The sequence below is a fragment of the Cottoperca gobio genome, chromosome 1 (genome assembly GCF_900634415.1).
Source record: "Cottoperca gobio chromosome 1, fCotGob3.1, whole genome shotgun sequence".
Taxonomy (NCBI): domain Eukaryota; kingdom Metazoa; phylum Chordata; class Actinopteri; order Perciformes; family Bovichtidae; genus Cottoperca; species Cottoperca gobio.
In genome coordinates, this window is record NC_041355.1 from 21,126,583 (window position 1) to 21,145,130 (window position 18,548).

General features: G+C 39.8%; 2 protein-coding genes across 6 annotated transcripts; both read right to left on the reverse strand.

Annotated features, from left to right (window-relative positions):
* Positions 1-1,383: 1,383 nt before the first annotated feature.
* On the reverse strand, positions 1,384-7,173 carry LOC115013771 (CD209 antigen-like). 2 transcript variants are annotated; one of them, XM_029440272.1, is made up of 7 exons: positions 7,029-7,173; positions 6,584-6,716; positions 5,236-5,334; positions 4,282-5,076; positions 3,422-3,564; positions 2,268-2,377; positions 1,384-2,171 (listed from the first exon to the last, which is right to left on the reverse strand). In XM_029440272.1, the coding sequence occupies exons 2-7, from the start codon at positions 6,687-6,689 to the stop codon at positions 2,033-2,035; spliced, it is 1,392 nt and encodes a 463-aa protein (XP_029296132.1). In that variant the 5' UTR covers positions 6,690-6,716; positions 7,029-7,173; the 3' UTR covers positions 1,384-2,032. The 2 variants fall into 2 exon arrangements, with proteins under 2 accessions (XP_029296132.1, XP_029296139.1); XM_029440279.1 differs by having other exon boundaries at positions 6,584-6,709; positions 7,029-7,160.
* A 3,404-nt stretch (positions 7,174-10,577) lies between these two features.
* LOC115013875 (N-acetylaspartate synthetase-like) lies at positions 10,578-17,538 on the reverse strand. 4 transcript variants are annotated; one of them, XM_029440445.1, is made up of 4 exons: positions 17,519-17,538; positions 12,924-13,122; positions 12,543-12,707; positions 10,578-11,299 (listed from the first exon to the last, which is right to left on the reverse strand). In XM_029440445.1, the coding sequence occupies exons 2-4, from the start codon at positions 13,114-13,116 to the stop codon at positions 10,908-10,910; spliced, it is 750 nt and encodes a 249-aa protein (XP_029296305.1). In that variant the 5' UTR covers positions 13,117-13,122; positions 17,519-17,538; the 3' UTR covers positions 10,578-10,907. The 4 variants fall into 4 exon arrangements, with proteins under 4 accessions (XP_029296305.1, XP_029296290.1, XP_029296297.1 ...); XM_029440430.1 differs by lacking the exon at positions 17,519-17,538 and adding an exon at positions 17,226-17,306; XM_029440437.1 differs by lacking the exon at positions 17,519-17,538 and adding an exon at positions 13,920-14,030.
* Positions 17,539-18,548: the final 1,010 nt, after the last annotated feature.

The following is an 18,548-nucleotide window of genomic DNA, read 5'->3' on the forward strand; positions in this document are numbered from 1 at the left end:
TGGCCACAAATAGACACAAACTAATCTGCATGTGGCTGGGAAAGGAAGCCCATAGGCACAGCCACAATAGCATTAATAGCACTATCATTTTCCACGTTTGTGTGTGTGTGTGTGTGTGTGTGTGTGTGTGTGTGTGTGTGTGTGTGTGTGTGTGTGTGTGTGTGTGTGTGTGTGTGTGTGTGTGTGTACTTGTATGGGTGTTTTTTTATTAAGACTCAACCTGATGTTCTGTGGACAATATTCAAATATTTTAATTAATTTGAAAATTAAAATGCAATATAAACAATGTAGCCTAATCTTCCATTATTTAGGTCACTGTTAAAATTATTTCAAAATTAAAAACGCAATATTCAATATTTGAAATTCAAATGCAATGAGTGAAACTGCGCCCCCACTCTATTGTATTTACATGATGTGTATTTTACGTGTATGTCACAATGCTGTCTTGGTGTCAAAATGAAAATGCAATCTGTCAGTCCTTGTCAACAATTGGCCTCCTAGGACGCCAATCATTTTCTGAAAGTGGGACACCAGAGCCTACCTTTCTACTTTCTACTGTCATTGCGTGAAGGCGACGTCTGTAGTTGTTACAGCCACAGCCTTATTTATCTGCAGGGATTACTTTGTGGATGCATGCACTTTGTTTTCCCTATTTTAGTATGCAGATTTGGATGTGTGACCACCACCCCTTGATTGGCTGCGGTGACACCTCCTCCTCCCACCTTGATGACAACCGAGTTGTGATTGGTGTGGCCCTGTTCCGGCTCTCCAATCCGAGGCGCACTGGAAGACCGGTGACTACAAATGCCAAGGTTGGGGGTTATTTTTGTTAGTTGGCTTTGACGCCTCATGCTCTTATGTTAAGAGCCCTCCTTTTGTTCTATTTGTGGTGTCGTTAAAAGCAATTGGTTGCCAATTATCCATATTCTATTAATAAATATACTTTATTTATCATCAACATCTGGTTATATGTTATTCCCTTTTCCCTTGCCGAGCCGGGTCGTAACAGTAGTGTTGCCCCTCCGACAGGCTGCAGAGAGCTACAGACTTCTCCATCACGCAATGACAGTGACAGTCAGGTTCCAGTAAGTAGCTTCTTTGTCTTTGTTTTTCATTTTCAAGTTTACATTATCATTTTAATGAAGTCCCGTACGTGCTTCCATACCTTACAGACAAATACTTCTTAATGACATCCCATAACCTGGATCGTATTGGTCAGTACTGATTCATTCACAATATCATACACAAACAAATGTTATTGTTCCTAGATAGAAAACACAGGTCATCATGCCTCAGGGCAACAATCCTTAACATGTTTCAGGTGAAGTGTCCAAATTACTGGAGCATGTTGACAAACTCTACGAGTGTGATGCATTACACAAGTGGCACAGGGTGGATTATTTTATTCAAAATCAATAATTGTATGTGTTTACATGGATCAATATATACATTGTTTATAAAATAAGCAAAGAAAAAACATTTCAATTGCAAGTAAGCAACCTTTTTTAAAACAGATTGAATGGTTGTTATATATTGGATTATGTGTGAACCTTCATAATGGCTGACTAGACATAAGAAATATGTCACTTTCACCATGATTGCCTCTCAGCTGTATGCAGACCAGGGCCTGGTGCCGGAGGACACATAAAGGAAGCTCAAACTCCATAAGTTAAACCACTAACATGATCATTTCGACAGCATGTACAGATATATATGGGAATCTCAGTCCCTATTGAACCAACCTGGTTCCACATTATCATGACAGTCTGCACCAGCTCAAGATAGGCCACCTGCTAAATTTAACTTCGTAATACTATACTCATCACAAAACATTAACCAGGAAAGTTTAAGATCATAGCTCTTAGCAGAGCTGTGTGTCAGTGTCTGTAAATTGGTCACATAATATTGATTTTTAAGCAAACTGGGTGTGAAATTATTTACAATTCACAGTCCCTAATATTTGTTGTGTAGTACACTGAAATGACATAATGATCCTCAGTACCAGTCAAACCTCTATACCTCTCAGGGGAAACTACATCTCACAGATACAATATTGTATTACTTGACAGTTCTCATCGTTCCAGTCGCCCCTCCCAACCGCACGGTGCCAGAACTCCACACAGTCCTGGTCCCGCCCGGCGTGGCTGTTGGGCTGGTCATTACCCCAGAACCTGCAGGACAAGGAGAGACATCCAAAATGAGAATAAATACTGCTCTATCCTCTGACTGTCGTACAGGTTCTCAGAGATATGAGTTTAGTTTCTTACGCTGTGGTCATTGGTGTCCCATCTACCCATTTCCACTGCCCTTCTACTCCACCATCAGTCAATCCAATCCAGGCTTCTTTATCACTTGAATTCAATCCATTGATGAAAATCTATGAGGGAGGAGACAGAAATATAGAGTTATTGCAGAGGTTTCTCACACATAAGGTTACATTAGGTCATGTCATACATGCAGTTACTGTTGGGGATGAATGGAACTAATTAATGACAACAACTAACAATTCAATTTGATTAAAGCTGCATTAAACAATATTGTTTTGTTAATGTTGAATGAAATTATGTTACGAATGAAGCTAGCAACAGGCTGGTGAACATAATGGAGATGGTGGGGACCAAAGACAGAGCTAAAAGAATGAATGAATGAGTGAATATTACTTACATTCGTGTGGTATATGTTTTTGCAAACACTTTCCCAAAAAGGTTTGTTAATGCTATGTTTACAACTTATTCCAAGCCAATACGAATCAATGAATGCAGCTTTACTTACAAGTAGCAGTAGTGTACCGTTAAGTTATTTTTCCTTTAAATTAAATGGTGGCACGTGACTAATTTCCACTGCATGGTCCCGCAAGACTTTTGATTTTTGGTATCAGGTGCTTTTCTCTATTTTTTTTTCCACTGCAGATTAGACCTCCTCAGTGCAGGAAGACCCGTGTCGCGCTAGTGACAATTCTCCATGACCATTCAGTGTTCTGCAGTGTTTTAACTCCACCTTCTAGTATTGGCATAGCTCGCTTGGAACCTCAAACAAGTTGGTACTAAAAAAAGGTTTCACGTACTATCTACAACTTTTGCTAATAGAAAACCAAAGAAGAGTTGAGTTGAGTAGTAGTTTAGTAGCTGTGGCATATTTTGCAGTGGAAATGTGGCATTAAAAATTTTGACCTTCCAAAACGTCCTTTTGGTTAAGCAAAACTGACCTAAAACAGTAAAGTTGCCAGTTGAGCAGAAAGATGCTTTGTGGTGCTGAGGGGAGCTGCAGTGTCGGGTGATAATTATTTGGGGCCGGATACTACGAGCGACCCCATCACATTACACAAAGTCAATTGATCCATTGTTAATGTGCAAATATGGATTAGTGCAGCTTTTACAAAGTAAATTTGCAGATACAGACAAATGCACACAGCTACACTAACATTTTCCTCTTGGCTTGTGATGATGGCCAGGTCTGCGCCTTTGGCTTGACAGAAGTCCCTGCTCTGACTCCAGGTTTTCTTGCTAGCAGATGTCAAGTAGCAGCTGTTCTGAAACTTCATCCAGCCACTGGGGCACTTCTTATCTGAAAATGCAAAATATAAATTGATGAATAAATGTTTAGAAGCATTGAGTTGGAGTACATTTTTAAAGTGGTGGTGTTTGTATGCCACGGCTACCGGACCGGTCAGCTTTTGACAGGAAGCTCATTTGCATTTTGCCAGTTGAGAAGTCTTTTTGCAATATGAAACATGACCCTTTGTGAAGGCAGCTGAAATGTGTTTTTTCTTTCCAGTGTTCTCTGGCCTTGACTAAGCATAAATCCGAAGAAACCTTCCAAATCAGTCACACTGTTTGGCTGAAAAGTGAGTTTCTGTTATGAGACTGTATTTAGTCTTTGGAACTACTGTTTTTCATTTATATGTTATTATATTTGAGGAAAAAACACTAGTTCCATGTGCCCAAAGGCTTAATAACGTATGATAAGAAAATGGCGGTATCTGAAAAACTATATGGACCACAATCAAATATTAGGTATCTAACCTATGAACTCATAACAAATTGAACATCAAATATATTCAAACATATGCAGTGTAAAAAGAGAAAGACATTTAACAAACACAATGTTAGTGTTTTTCCTAATTTTTTCAATCCTGACTTTGACTATTGATAAAAGAGATTTCTTATGTCATCTAAAAAAAGTAAAAGTTGTACTGTGAAATACTTGCCTAAAGTATGTCCGTTCCAGATTTATTTGGCTTATTTGCGCACAAATGTCAGTTTCTTACTTTGTTCTGCTTACCTGGAATTAATGTTTTCAGTCTCTCAACGTCCATCTGCAGTGCGTCTCTCACAGCAGTCAGATTGTCATTTTTCAGCTTCAACAGGTCTCTCTCCACAGATGCATTTTTGCAACGGCTTTCTAGCTCCGTTTTTTCCTGAATTAAAGACGCGTAAGAGGCCCGCAACTCATCTGTGGCTGTCACCAGCAGGTTGTAGGTGGCCTGCAGAGTTTCTTTGGATATTATCACGGTTTGGTGACTGCTTTCTATCTTGTCTTTCTCACTGCTAGAGAAGTTGTATCTGTCCTGCAAATGCTCTACTTTCTTAATCATGTCGTTGTAACTCATCTGCAGCTCCTCCTTTGATCTGGTTGCATTATTGAATTTGTTCTGTAAATTGTCCCTTTCTTTGGTCACTGAGTCTGAACTGGCCTGTAGCTCATTTTTGCGTTGAACCACTGAATCATATCGTTTTTGTAATAAGTTTTTGGCAGTAGACAAGGCATTGCTATTAGTCTGCAGCTGGTCTTTACTGGCTTTTAGCTGTTCTATCTCTTTCTTGGAAACAGCATCACTGACTTCTAGCCGGCTTTGGCTGGCTTTTAGAGTGGCTGTTTGTTCGGTCAGTATATTGTTATTGGTCTCTGTCTGCTCTTTCTTTTTAGTCAAGTAATCGTTTTTTTGCTGTAAGTCATTGCGGCTGGTTTCAAGGATTTTTTGATTTTTTTGCACGGCCTTCAGGTTCTCCTGTAGCTTCTCTTTCTCGTTATTCATGGCTGTGACGTTGTTCTGATGCTCTTGCTCTACTTTTCCGTCTGCGGGAGATGAGAGATATCATTAAATTATATAATTTTACTATGGCACCAGGCAACCTTCTAAAACACACACACACACACACACATATATATATATATATATATATATATATATATAAACATATATATTTGACAGAGAAAAGTAAGAGGCAGACTCACGGTGGATGCTCTGACCTATGACCCCAGCCAACAGGACAATAGACAGCAGCCCGAGACAAACTGTAGCAGCCCTAAAAGGGCGGTTCCTCAATGCATGAACTGAATGACCGCAAGAATAGAAACAGAAACTTCAAATTAATGAAGCCAATGAACTGTAAGTTCCAAAGAGCACAAACATTACATTTACCAACATAAAACATGTATAATTTATATCATTTATAACAAACCAGAGGGCCTGTACCACCTTATTAAAATAGCAGATTTATGGTTTCAACTTTAGTTGGTTGATACAGACAAAATCTTATTTCACAGTATATGTAGTTTAATATTGATTTGTATATACAGATGAATTAAAAGTCAAAATATGGTTAGATTTTTTGTTTTAATCCTGAGAGTCAAATATCTAAAAATAAATCACAATACAATAGTTCTCTTAATCCTTTATTAATCATTCCTGATTTGCTATATTTCCCACATAGATCTAATAGAAACCACTGATGGATGACAGTGTTCTGTATTGTCTCATGGTAGGCCCATATATTGGCATGTAGAAGTAGCTCAGCTTGTTTTGTCCCAGTGTTTTCCTACTAGTTTCACCATATTGTGCCAAAACCTCCTGTTTAACAGTTTGATTAATGGTTTATTATTAATAATGGATGATTACTTTTTTTGCTTCAATCTATAGTACCTGCCTGATACTGCTGGCTGTTGTCAGAAACATGGCTCCAAATGGCTTCTGTTGCTCTATATTGGCTGAAAACATTCACTATATAAACTTTATATGGCTAAATGTGGATACGATTTTATTCAGGGTTGCCCCTCTTGGTCGATTAGTGGACCAGTTGGTCGTCCTGGTATCAGTTGACTAAAATTTCTTTAGTCGATTAGTCATTTTTAAAATATTTATTTCATCCTGAACTTGTTTCCAAGTAACTTATGAGCAGATCTCTGGTGAACCCAACATTTTTCATGATTCTTTGTGGAGAATTTCAGTTTTACAGATCTGTTCATTAAATCAATTAATTGATTTGTCGACAAAAACAAGTGTTTCTTTAGTAGAGGACAGCCCTAGTTATAGTTAACGGTCCTTCTGCTGTCCCCAAGTGCCAAAAAAAACTACAAGTTCCAGAAAGAGTACCTTTTTAAAATATAAGGTTGGTAGTATATAGTATTTCTGATTTCTGTTGAGAGCTTTGAGACAGTAGGAAAGTAGTTGTCTGTGAAACCAAATCAGTGAGCAGAAAATATTAAAAATCTGTATAAAAACGTATTTTTATGTCTCATGGTTTAAATTGTTTATATTGTCACACCACCGATCCTATTTGGAATTAATTAATTGTGTTATTACCTGACTGCCGAAGCTTGCTGCCATCTTCAAAAAGTTGGCTATAGCCAACTCTACTGTTGTCCATCTCCATGTTTGTCACTGTAGAGGCACTGTACGCGACAGCCATATCTGCATCTGATTCATGAGCTGGAGTCTCACCAGAAGAAAGAAAAACAGTAGTATTATCCTCTGAAAGAGCATCTGAGTTGTTCAATAATGTTACTCGAAAAATCTGTGTCCTTTCAACTATTTCCCTGTCAGTAAATTCCTATCTTGGCATAAATAGGATACTGCAGACCTTGTGTAATCTTTACCAGGATTGAAACATTTGCAAACGTTGTCAAGGTGAAACTTCTACTTGGCTGTTGCTGATTGTATCAAAAGTTGGTGGGTTGTTGTAGTGCAATAAAGCCACATTTAGAACTTAAATACCATGAATGTAGGATTTAGACAAAGTTACCCTTACCTCTGCTTGTAGATAAATAATTGGAAATCTTGGAGTGCAAAATCTAACCTATTGACTTCCTGTAACTTCACCCTGCAAAATTGCACTTGTGCTTCAATATGTGTCAAACTCCCTTTTAATCCTTCACCGTTTTCTTTAGAATTGTGGCCAGTGGGGCAGAAAGCGAGGGTTGGTCAGTGGGCGGAGCAAGAGCCTCCGACCTTCCCAATTGCGAGTGAGTAAATCAGAGAAGTCAGATTAAAGTTCATGTTTGGTTGAAATTAAACTCAGGATACTCTGGGATCTCAACACCGACAATGGACTCATTAGTTGAATCAGTTTGTGTTTCTGGTTGGAATAAACTCCTGCCTCTGCCAAGGGTCACCAGGGAACGAAAACCCTTGCTTGCGATGATGGAAAACAAAGCACTTTCAGCTGGTGTGATCTAAATAGACCAACGACAAATATTTGCCAATTTCACAACACAAGGCCACATGTTGAAATGAACGGATGTGAGGAAGAACAGATTTCACAAAGCACAAAGATGCTGAACTTGCAGATTTTATGTCAGCATGCCGTGAAACAGCCTGAGTCAGGTCGATTACACAAGTTTTGTTCCAGCATGTATATCAGCAAAGAATTGTGCACTGGGCTAGTAAATTCATTGTGTGTACAATATGGAACCGTATTGTGAACATAATGAAAGCAGCATGTGTGAAAAACCTTAGTATTAAAGCTATAACATCTCAACATATTGTAGTTCAAGTGGTCTGAGAGAAAGGAGAATTATTTACCTCTTCTTGGCTCTATTTTTAGGGTTTAGAAAATGTAGCCTGTGACGGGAGACTTTGGTCTTTTCAGAGAGAGAGTGTTCCTATTGGCCGTTCTACAAATGCAGATTTGAGTGCACGTTTCTTCGGTGAAAACCTGAGACAACGGCAAAATTTCCTGCAGGAAAAGTTTCTATTCCAGCATTTGCAACAACTGCCTACACTGCAAAGCAACCCAAAAGAAGAAGACAGACTTATCAGAAAGAGAGTCGAACAATATCGGCAAAGCGTTTCAGAGATGTAGAGAAAATGTTGCTAATAATTTAGCTTCAGCTCACGGCTGTGGCTAGCATCAGGAGTTGTTCTGTCTTGTAATATGTTAGCTTTCTGCGCTCTCCACTAGTTCTGGTACAGGTTACTGTATGAACCACATGCTACAAAACCTTTCTAGAAAACTGCCTCCCACTTAAATTACAATATGCTAAAAGGTTATTATGGAATAATTGCTCAATAATGCAAAAAATAAATCACCTCCTCCAGCTTTAAACTCACTTTTGTGCATGAACAGTAATTGGTCCCCTTGGAACAAAGCAACCTGGAGCTAACATATCTAAAGATTTCATGCAGTGATGAATTCAGAAAATGTTAAGAGGAAATAAATCTGTTCCAGTATTTAGAATATATATTCTTCTTATATTGAAGCCACCCCTGAAACTATTTAGATGTAAATAATCTTATTAGGAATGATTTACCAATATGTGTGTTCAACCTGGAGGTAATAAATCAAGGCTCATTTACCCCATAACATTAAAATAGGTACTTGGTATAGTTAAAAATAATTACAATATGTTCTCTTTAAATTCCTCCCAACTGCAAGATTGTTGCAGTAGTGTTCCCTTGTAACTACATGTTTGCATGGGTGGATTACTGGACGGGACTACCGAGCACAGGCCCCCCCTGCAAAATATCACTCAAAGAGAAACGTACCAACCTGGAAGAGACTCAATAACACACAAAGCCTACAAACAGACACAAAACAACAGAGAGAGCCTCAGCAACTATAAAGTCTGTGTGTCTTGGTCCTGTGTAGCAGAGGTGGTGGGGCCTTTTGAATTTATCTGTAAGTACTATATGTGTACACCGAAACATACATTGGGAACAATTACAATCTAATCTCAAGCTTTACCCTGTATCTCTATGTTCAGTCTCTTTCATTCAGGATGTAAGGTCAGGGATGTTGCAGTGATCCACATTTAGTTCGTCTCGCAGCGTGTTCTTTTGCATATTCATGCGTTTCTGCTTCCAGCTGCAGGCAAAAGCTCTCCAAAGGGACAACAGTGAAACTGTAATAGCAGAGCTGAATGGTAAAATCCTAGTTATACTGTAGTAACCCATAGCTGTTAGGATGCTAAAGACATTTTGTATTTCATGGTGTATGGTCACCAGGTTTTTTCTTTTTTTATATTCTTGTTTTGGATTTAAGATTTAAAAATGTTAACCCTGTGTTACTGTACTGTTAGGTACACACACCATGATCAAGTTTTAACCAAATATATTGTATTAAATCAAACCAAATGAAAAGGATGAACTGAATATCAACAGTATGGCGTGTGGAAATCAGGGGTGTCAGTGGTGTGTGTGGTGCAAGAGAGGAGAATGTGTGTGAGCGGGTGTTGTAAAGGTGCATGGCAAACATAAAGATAAACTCAATCAACATACAAATACAATAAACAACCTTTGTTTAAGTAGATAGACATGTATTTTGCGAGAGACACCTGAGGACATCAGATAAAAAGAAAAACAACCATAACCACACATAGTAAAAGAGACAGAGACCTTCACAGGCATCATTCAATACATGGCTGAACTACCCCTTTAATATCTGCCAGTGCAGTCATCTGTAATTACGATAAAATATGAAATATAAAATATAATATTGTGTTACTGTTACCGGAAAAAAAGACAATCTGATTTCCGATACATTAAGTAAAATCGTTGATTATTAGCAGGATGACTATTATAACATGTACATGCGCACACATAACACCTCTCACACAATGTCCTCTAACGTTAGTGAAAAAAAGGCTTTCACTGGGTGGAAATGTCTATTGTTTTGTTTGGAAAGCAGAAAAGGGGAACATTTAGTGCAAAGCAGGATGGTTCGACTTTCCAGTTTATCGAGATTAAGAGACATAAGCAAACCGCTTTAAATTTCTATATAGGACAAACCAGGTACATTTAATTAAATGTATATGATCATGCTGCTGCTCCAAGTTAAAATCCAACAAACCTAATGTGACAAATGATTTGATCCTCGGATGATGAGTGCAGCATTTTCACAACTGGAAGACTTAACTGTACTGTGAGGTTGTTCCGCTTTTTGCTTTAGAAACAAAGTATTATTTGTGTTGTACGTCAGCTTTTTCTTTTTTCTTGATTTTATATTTATTTATTTATATACATATTTGGTGTTGAGGAAATCCAAAAGTAAAGGAAAGAAATCATCTTTAATAATGTGATACTTGGGTGAGGTTAATAACTAAAGTTTCAGTAATTATATCAGGTGATGTCATTTGTCAGTGCCTTCCAAAACTATGGGTATTAGATTGTTGTCAAGGTTAAAAGAAGCCAGTTGACTGTTGGTATGAGACAGACGTCCACAACTGTCAAAGTCTGCCATGCAGAACTCGGCCCCAACAGGATCAGTGGTGCTTTAAGAGAAAAGTAGGTTCTGCTGTGTTTATTTATAGCCTCAGAGACCTCGGCTGAGTGCACTTGGGTGATATCATTTCTGAGTTTCCGTTTTTAAATATTAAAATCCTCCCCACTAATGCAGAAAGGAAAAGAAACACTAATAACAGAGTAGAAGAGAACGGTGACCTTTTGAGGCTGCTGCAGTGTACATTGATTGTGCATCCTGCAAATACAAATTTTAATATTATATTTATTCATTGGTTTTTATTTTCCATCTTACGCATTCTATTTCATCTTATTGTATCAAGTGCATTTTCCATGTAATTTAGCATTATGTAATTTCCCCTTATGTTCTAAAGCACAAGCAAGTTGTATGACATTTTCTATACAAACAAAGTTGATGATGTAATTTTTCTAGTACTGCTAAATGCACTTTTTATTTATCTGCACTGACAGTAAGTCGGAGTTTTTGCACATCGAGGCTATAGTGATGAATGCGGACCCTGTAGAAAATGTGTTCCAGTAAGGACCGTTTTGCACCAGGTGTGATGTATCCGTTGGTGACCCCCACACAGCGTAAGCCCACGCGCTGGTAGAGCCGGTGGGGGGCGGCCGTGTAAGCTATGGTTCCCAGGAAAACCGAGGAGTATCCACGAGTGAGAGCAAACTCCAGGACCTTTTGGCTCAGTGAAACACCGACTCCACACCGGCGACAGTGCCGGTCAACAGACAGCCGATGTAACTTGACAGCACCTCCTGGCTCCTGGCCGACTGCTGCGACGTGACCCACCACTTTACCGCCCAGCACTGCGACCCACATACAGGAGTCTGAGGTGGAGGGCAAGGACACAACATGCACATATTAGAAGGAAGTGAAAAAATGTAAAACATAATTTATTCAAGTCTTTGTTTTTAACACAGTCACAGCGACAGGGGAACGTTGGCCTCCACAACAATGTCGCACTAAGTGAGTTGTTTACTGTGGTTGTCTTCCCACAATGTTCTGTACTACTCGTGTGTCCACTATCAGACACTGGACCGAAAAGTCTTCCCAATAAGCTTGAACATTTTATAAGCACTACGACTGCTAACTATAGGCGAGGTAATGTGCTGCTTTAATAATGTTAAATGTTAGTTTTTTTATTTACTATTTTTAAATATTTCTTAATGTCAGTCATTGAATCTTGATGAAACAAGGTGGACTGTGAAAACGCTTCAGACAAGGATGGAATAAGTCCAGCACTTTATCATTCTATCCCTTACAGTCCTATATGTTGTATTTCATTAATATTTTAAAAGAAAGAAATGAGTCTTACAGAGATCAAAAGCTTTCTTATTCAAGGTTGCTGCTTTTATGCATGGGAAGATAATGTGACAGTTGGCCCCTGGGCATAGACATGCAGAAGGCCCCAACTCCTCTCATACATAGGAGCAAGATATACTGTACATACTCAGACTATATTTTACACATTTCTCTGGTTTTGTCCCCGTTCATAGTTGTTGTGGGTATCTTTGTGGTCTCTTTGCAGCCGGCCTGTGCCCCTGTAGGCCTCCGTTCAGTAATCCTCATGTCAGTATGGATAAAAAGTAAGGCTACACTGTGTCTTAGTTTAAATTTAGCACTTTTAATGCACAACTTTCATATTAATAATCGATAAATACAGTAAAAAAGTTTTTCTTACTGCAGAGATTGTATTATGTTCCCTTTTTTCCAGATCTTAATTTGATAAAATGGAAATTCTACGTATTGAAAAGACATGATATACAAGATGTATCAAACTCGTGGCTGAGAAAATACTTAGTTTTTACACTCATTTATCATTTATCAGATCATCATTTACAGTTTGGGTTCAAACACTCGTAGAAAACCCCTCACTAACCCTATCTTGTGTCCAAAGGGCCATTCTTTGGTATTGGTGTGCTTATCAGAGAATAAAAGACAAATCAAGTTATAATAGTTTACTTGCCTCAATTCTACTGTGTGCAGCTTCATTGTAAGTCAGACATAGTAGGAGCAGATAATTCTTCAGTACATGTGAAATTTAAATTATACAATATGCACAACATATACCTGCTGAATTCATGTAAAACCCTTCAAGGTCTCCCATGTCTCTGCTCATCGAGTGCTCCAGGTAACTGTGGATCACACGTCTGCTGTAGAAGTAGCGCCCGCAGAGGACAATTGCAGGGAGGAGTATTATCACCCACCAACACATGGTGATGACAAAACACACAACTGCCGGAAGACAAGATATAAGACATTACATTATAAATTAAAAGTACAAAATATAAGAAAAAAAGAAAAAAAAAAGATAGATGTGAGAAATGTTTTTGTTGCCATCAACAGACTTCTATGGAAAGATGGGTCTTTAAAAAGAAAACAGTCTCAAGGCTCATTTGTTTTCCAAAGTGCAGAAGCAATCACAGAAATACATTTATGTAGTCATCTCACCCGTCACAGCAGCATAGAGCAGGAGACTCTCAGGGTGATGTCTCAAGCCTCGGAAGGCGGTGTCTTCCACCATCTCCATCATCCCTTCATAAAAGATCTGCTGTATCTCTGCTTTGTCTGCCAGCTCAAACTCACGCACAACTAGGTTTGGAAGTCCACGTTGTGCTTTTAGTCCTTGGTCATTTTCAGCCATGTCAAACTTTCCAAAGATCAACAACACATGTTTAGGAGGCAGATCATGCAGGTACAAGTTGTTGAAGAATGCAATAATACTTGTGGACAAGTTTCTATCGACAATCTATGTTTTAAGATAGTGTGCTGATCCAGAGGCTTTGCAATTGTCTTGAGAGCATATGTCAATGTGGGTCCCTACAGATAAGATCCCCCACAACACTGGGGATTGTCGTAGAAAAAAGTATTCCCTCCGGGCCAGAGGTGAAGTTCAGACCTCTTCCTTTAACACTTGTAATAGCAATTTAAATGTCTGTTTTAATTCTACAAGTTTCCTATGTTAAACAAGCCAACTACCATTTGATGCTAACATAGGAGTGCCAGTCATGTTAATACAAGACAGACGCATCCGGATTAGACTGATACTAAACTAACAAAAGACAGGACACACCCAAATCCTGATCAAACTGTTTCACATACTGAGACAGAATATTGAGTGCCATCACCCAATATTATGTTTACATAACTATTACCTTACAAGCATCAAAGGGCAGTTTGGCTCGGCCCCCCTGTGTTTTTTCATCACCTCGTCTCCAAACCAAATTGTATAAAATGCCTATGTGTCTTCTTCCAACCTGTAAAGCAGGAAAAAACTAATAAGCTACAGTGTCTATAGAAAGTCATCATACCCTGTGAACATAGTTACCTTTTGTCACATTACACCCTGGAAACTATGCTGCATGTACACATTATAACCTTCATCAAAGCAAAAAATAATGTACAAATAAATTCTGGACACTTATTCAAAATGAATTAGTGAAATACCTGGTTTGGTCAAGTGGTCAGCCCCTTAGAGTATACCGTTATAAACTTAAGCTGAACCTAAACTCAGGTGCAACCTGAACATAAGCTCAGGTGCAACCAATCAACTTCCAGATCAAACAGCAGGCTAACTGCCCCACACCTGACATCCATTCAAGTGATTTTGATTACTTCAGAATCAAACCAGCTGTTTCTTGAGGAGTCCACTACTAGTAGTGCATGAATCTGCAAATAATTCACCATGGTTGTAAAAGTGCTTTCAAAAGGCCTGTGGGATAAAGCTGTAGGAAGACACAAGTTAGGTCAAGGCTACAACATTCTTTGAAGGCTTTAGCTCTCCCTCTGTACTGTTCAGAGCATCAATAAGAAGTGGAAAGCGTATGGCACCACCAACACCTTGCCTAGATTAGGCTGTCCGTCCAAACTGAATGACCGAACCACGAGGACATTGATCAGAGAAGCTACCAAGAGGCCGTAGGCAACTTTGAAGGACTTACAAGTCATTATGGCTGGGACTGGTCGGTCTGTGCATGTGACGACAATCTCACAAGCTTTACACAAAGCTGGCCTGTATGGCAGGGTGGCAAGAAAGAAGCTTTTTCTGGTGGTGGCAACATTATGTTGTGGGGATGTTTCTCTTCAGCAGGGACTGGGCACTTGGTCAGGATTGAAGGGAAAATGGATGCTGCCAAGTTCACCCACATTCTTGAGGATAAACTGCGTCCTTCTGCTAGACAGCTGAAGATGGGCAGGTCATTCACCTTCCAACACGACAACGATCCTAAACCGCTAAAAGAACAACGCAGTGGCTTAAGGACAGGAAGGTGAATGTCCTTGAGTGGCCAAATCAGAGCCCTGACTTGAATCTGATAGAACATCTGTGGATGGACTTGAAGAGAGCAGTCCATCGCCGCTCACCACGGAATTTGACTGAACTTGAATAATTCTGCAACAAATAATGTGCAAATATTCCCCAATCTAGGTGAGCAGAGCTAGTAGAGACATATTTTTATAGATTGATGACTAATTGCAGCAAAAAGTATTAAATCAGGGGACTGATGACTTTCCATCCATCCATCCATCGTCTACCGCTTATCCGGGATCGGGTCGCGGGGGCAGCAGCTCCAGTAAGGAACCCCAATCTTCCCTTCTCCGGGCCACATCCTCCAGCTCCGACTGGGGGATCCTGAGGCGTTCCCAGGCCAGTGAGGAGATATAATCTCTCCACCGAGTCCTGGGTCTTCCCCGGGGTCTCCTCCCAGCTGGACGTGTCTGGAACACCTCCCTAGGGAGGCGCCCAGGTGGCATCCTTACTAGATGCCCGAACCACAGGGCAGCGGCTCTACTCAGAGTCTCTCACCCTATCTCTAAGGGAGACGCCAGCCACCCGTCTGAGAAAACCCATTTCGGCCGCTTGTACCCGTGATCTCGTTCTTTCGGTCATGACCCAGCCTTCATGACCATAGGTGAGGGTAGGAACGAAGATCGACCGGTATATTGAGAGCTTTGCCTTCTGGCTCAGCTCTCTTTTCGTCACAACGGTGCGGTAAAGTGACTGTAATACCGCCCCCGCTGCTCCGATCAATCTCTCGCTCCATCGTCCCCTCACTCGCGAACAAGTGAGGGGACGATGGAGCAAGATGACTTTCCCAACCCTGTTATTAGTTTTTCATTTTTTATAGATTTTCAGAACTGTCGACTTGTTTTTCATTAGTTTGATGTTGTAAGGCTACATCTGTAAATAAAGCTGGAAAAAGGGTTCTAGGGTTTTGATTTCAGGCTGTACGGCAAAAAAAGTAACTATTTCAAAGGGGTATGATGACTTTCTATAGACGTTCTGGTTGTTTTACAAGTTATAATGGAGTTAAAGAAAATCACTGGAGAGAAGCAAAGTCAAATACAAAAGAGTTTATTCTTGTACAAGTACAGGTTGAAACGCTGAGGACATAGCCGGCTGAGTTCTGACCAAGTAATGATCTGGCCCCCCTTCTTATACCTTATTCACATACTACACCGAGGATGAGGCTTAAAAATGTTGTTTTTCATACAGACAGGCTCACACAGGAGTAAAAACTACACAGTGAATCTGCCAACACTAGAAGAGAGAGATATAGCTGTAGAATACAATACACAATATAAAGAATACACTTTAATACTCTAAAACTAAAGGATATAATAAATATGACAAAATACTAAAAAGTTTTAAGCCCTCTAGCAAATATTCTCAGATGCTCTCTCAGGTATGTCTCAGTGCAGGAGGAAACACCCTGCCTCTCCCACACAGGTAAAAGGCATATTAGTACAGTACATACAGTTATTGCGTTAATTTGCAGTTCATTTGTTATTCAATGTTACTGTGAGACTTTCAAGATTCTTTCTTTCATGACACATATCATTTTTTCTAGATATCCGCTGGCAACAAAGGAACCCCAGAAATATTGGCTGTAACAGAAGTCGACGTCTGTATAAAAGTGACAGTTGGCTGTTGGGTTACACGTCACATCTCTTTCTCTTCTAGAATGGATTCACTTTTGACACAGCATAAAGCCCTCAAAAAATGGCACATTCAATTTATTAGTTAAATGACACCATAACATTTAAAAAAAATTAATAAAAATAGCTTGAACGTACCTTGTTTCTTAGCCCATGTGCATAACCAAACACTCTAAGCTTTAGACCCTCACCAAACAGGAAGTATTGGTGCAGTTGTGTTTAACAAATGTCTTCAGATGCTCTCTCAGGTATAGTATGTCTCAGTGCAGGAGGAAATGCCTTAAAGGGCTTTTTACCTGCCCCTCCCACACGGAGGTAAAATATATATTTGTTGTGTTTAGGAGGCATATCATGCAGGTACAAGTTGTTGAAGCATGCAATAATACTTGTGGACAAGTTTCTATCGACAATCTATGTTTTAAGATAGTGTGCTGATCCAGAGGCTTTGCAATTGTCTTGAGAGCATATGTCAATGTGGGTCCCTACAGATAAGATCCCCCACAACACTGGGGATTGTCTTAGAAAAAAGTATTCCCTCCGGGCCAGAGGTGAAGTTCAGACCTCTTCCTTTAACACTTGTAATAGCAATTTAAATGTCTGTTTTAATTCTACAAGTTTCCTATGTTAAACAAGCCAACTACCATTTGATGCTAACATAGGAGTGCCGGTCATGTTAATACAAGACAGACGCATCCAGATTAGACTGATACTAAACTAACAAAAGACAGGACACACCCAAATCCTGATCAAACTGTTTCACATACTGAGACAGAATATTGAGTGCATCACCCAATATTATGTTTACATAACTATTACCTTACAAGCATCAAAGGGCAGTTTGGCTCGGCCCCCCTGTGTTTTTTCATCACCTCGTCTCCAAACCAAATTGTATAAAATGCCTGTGTCTTCTTCCAACCTGTAAAGCAGGAAAAAACTAATAAGCTACAGTGCCTATAGAAAGTCATCATACCCTGTGAACATAGTTACCTTTTGTCACATTACACCCTGGAAACTATGCTGCATGTACACATTATAACCTTCATCATCAAAGCAAAAAATAATGTACAAATAAATTCTGGACACTTATTAAAAATGAATTAGTGAAATACCTGGTTTGGTCAAGTGGTCAGCCCCTTAGAGTATACCGTTATAAACTTAAGCTGAACCTAAACTCAGGTGCAACCTGAACATAAGCTCAGGTGCAACCAATCAACTTCCAGATCAAACAGCAGGCTAACTGCCCCACACCTGACATCCATTCAAGTGATTTTGATTACTTCAGAATCAAACCAGCTGTTTCTTGAGGAGTCCACTACTAGTAGTGCATGAATCTGCAAATAATTCACCATGGTTGTAAAAGTGCTTTCAAAAGGCCTGTGGGATAAAGCTGTAGGAAGACACAAGCTAGGTCAAGGCTACAACATTCTTTGAAGGCTTTAGCTCTCCCTCTGTACTGTTCAGAGCATCAATAAGAAGTGGAAAGCGTATGGCACCACCAACACCTTGCCTAGATTAGGCCGTCCGTCCAAACTGAATGACCGAACCACGAGGACATTGATCAGAGAAGCTACCAAGAGGCCGTAGGCAACTTTGAAGGACTTACAAGTCATTATGGCTGGGACTGGTCGGTCTGTGCATGTGACGACAATCTCACAAGCTTTACACAAAGCTGGCCTGTATGGCAGGGTGGCAAGAAAGAAGCTTTTTCTGGTGGTGGCAACATTATGTTGTGGGGATGTTTCTCTTCAGCAGGGACTGGGCACTTGGTCAGGATTGAAGGGAAAATGGATGCTGCCAAGTTCACCCACATTCTTGAGGATAAACTGCGTCCTTCTGCTAGACAGCTGAAGATGGGCAGGTCATTCACCTTCCAACACGACAACGATCCTAAACCGCTAAAAGAACAACGCAGTGACTGTAATACCGTCCCCGCTGCTCCGATTCTCCGGTCAATCTCTCGCTCCATCGTCCCCTCACTCGCGAACAAGTGAGGGGACGATGGAGCAAGATGACTTTCCCAACCCTGTTATTAGTTTTTCATTTTTTATAGATTTTCAGAACTGTCGACTTGTTTTTCATTAGTTTGATGTTGTAAGGCTACATCTGTAAATAAAGCTGGAAAAAGGGTTCTAGGGTTTT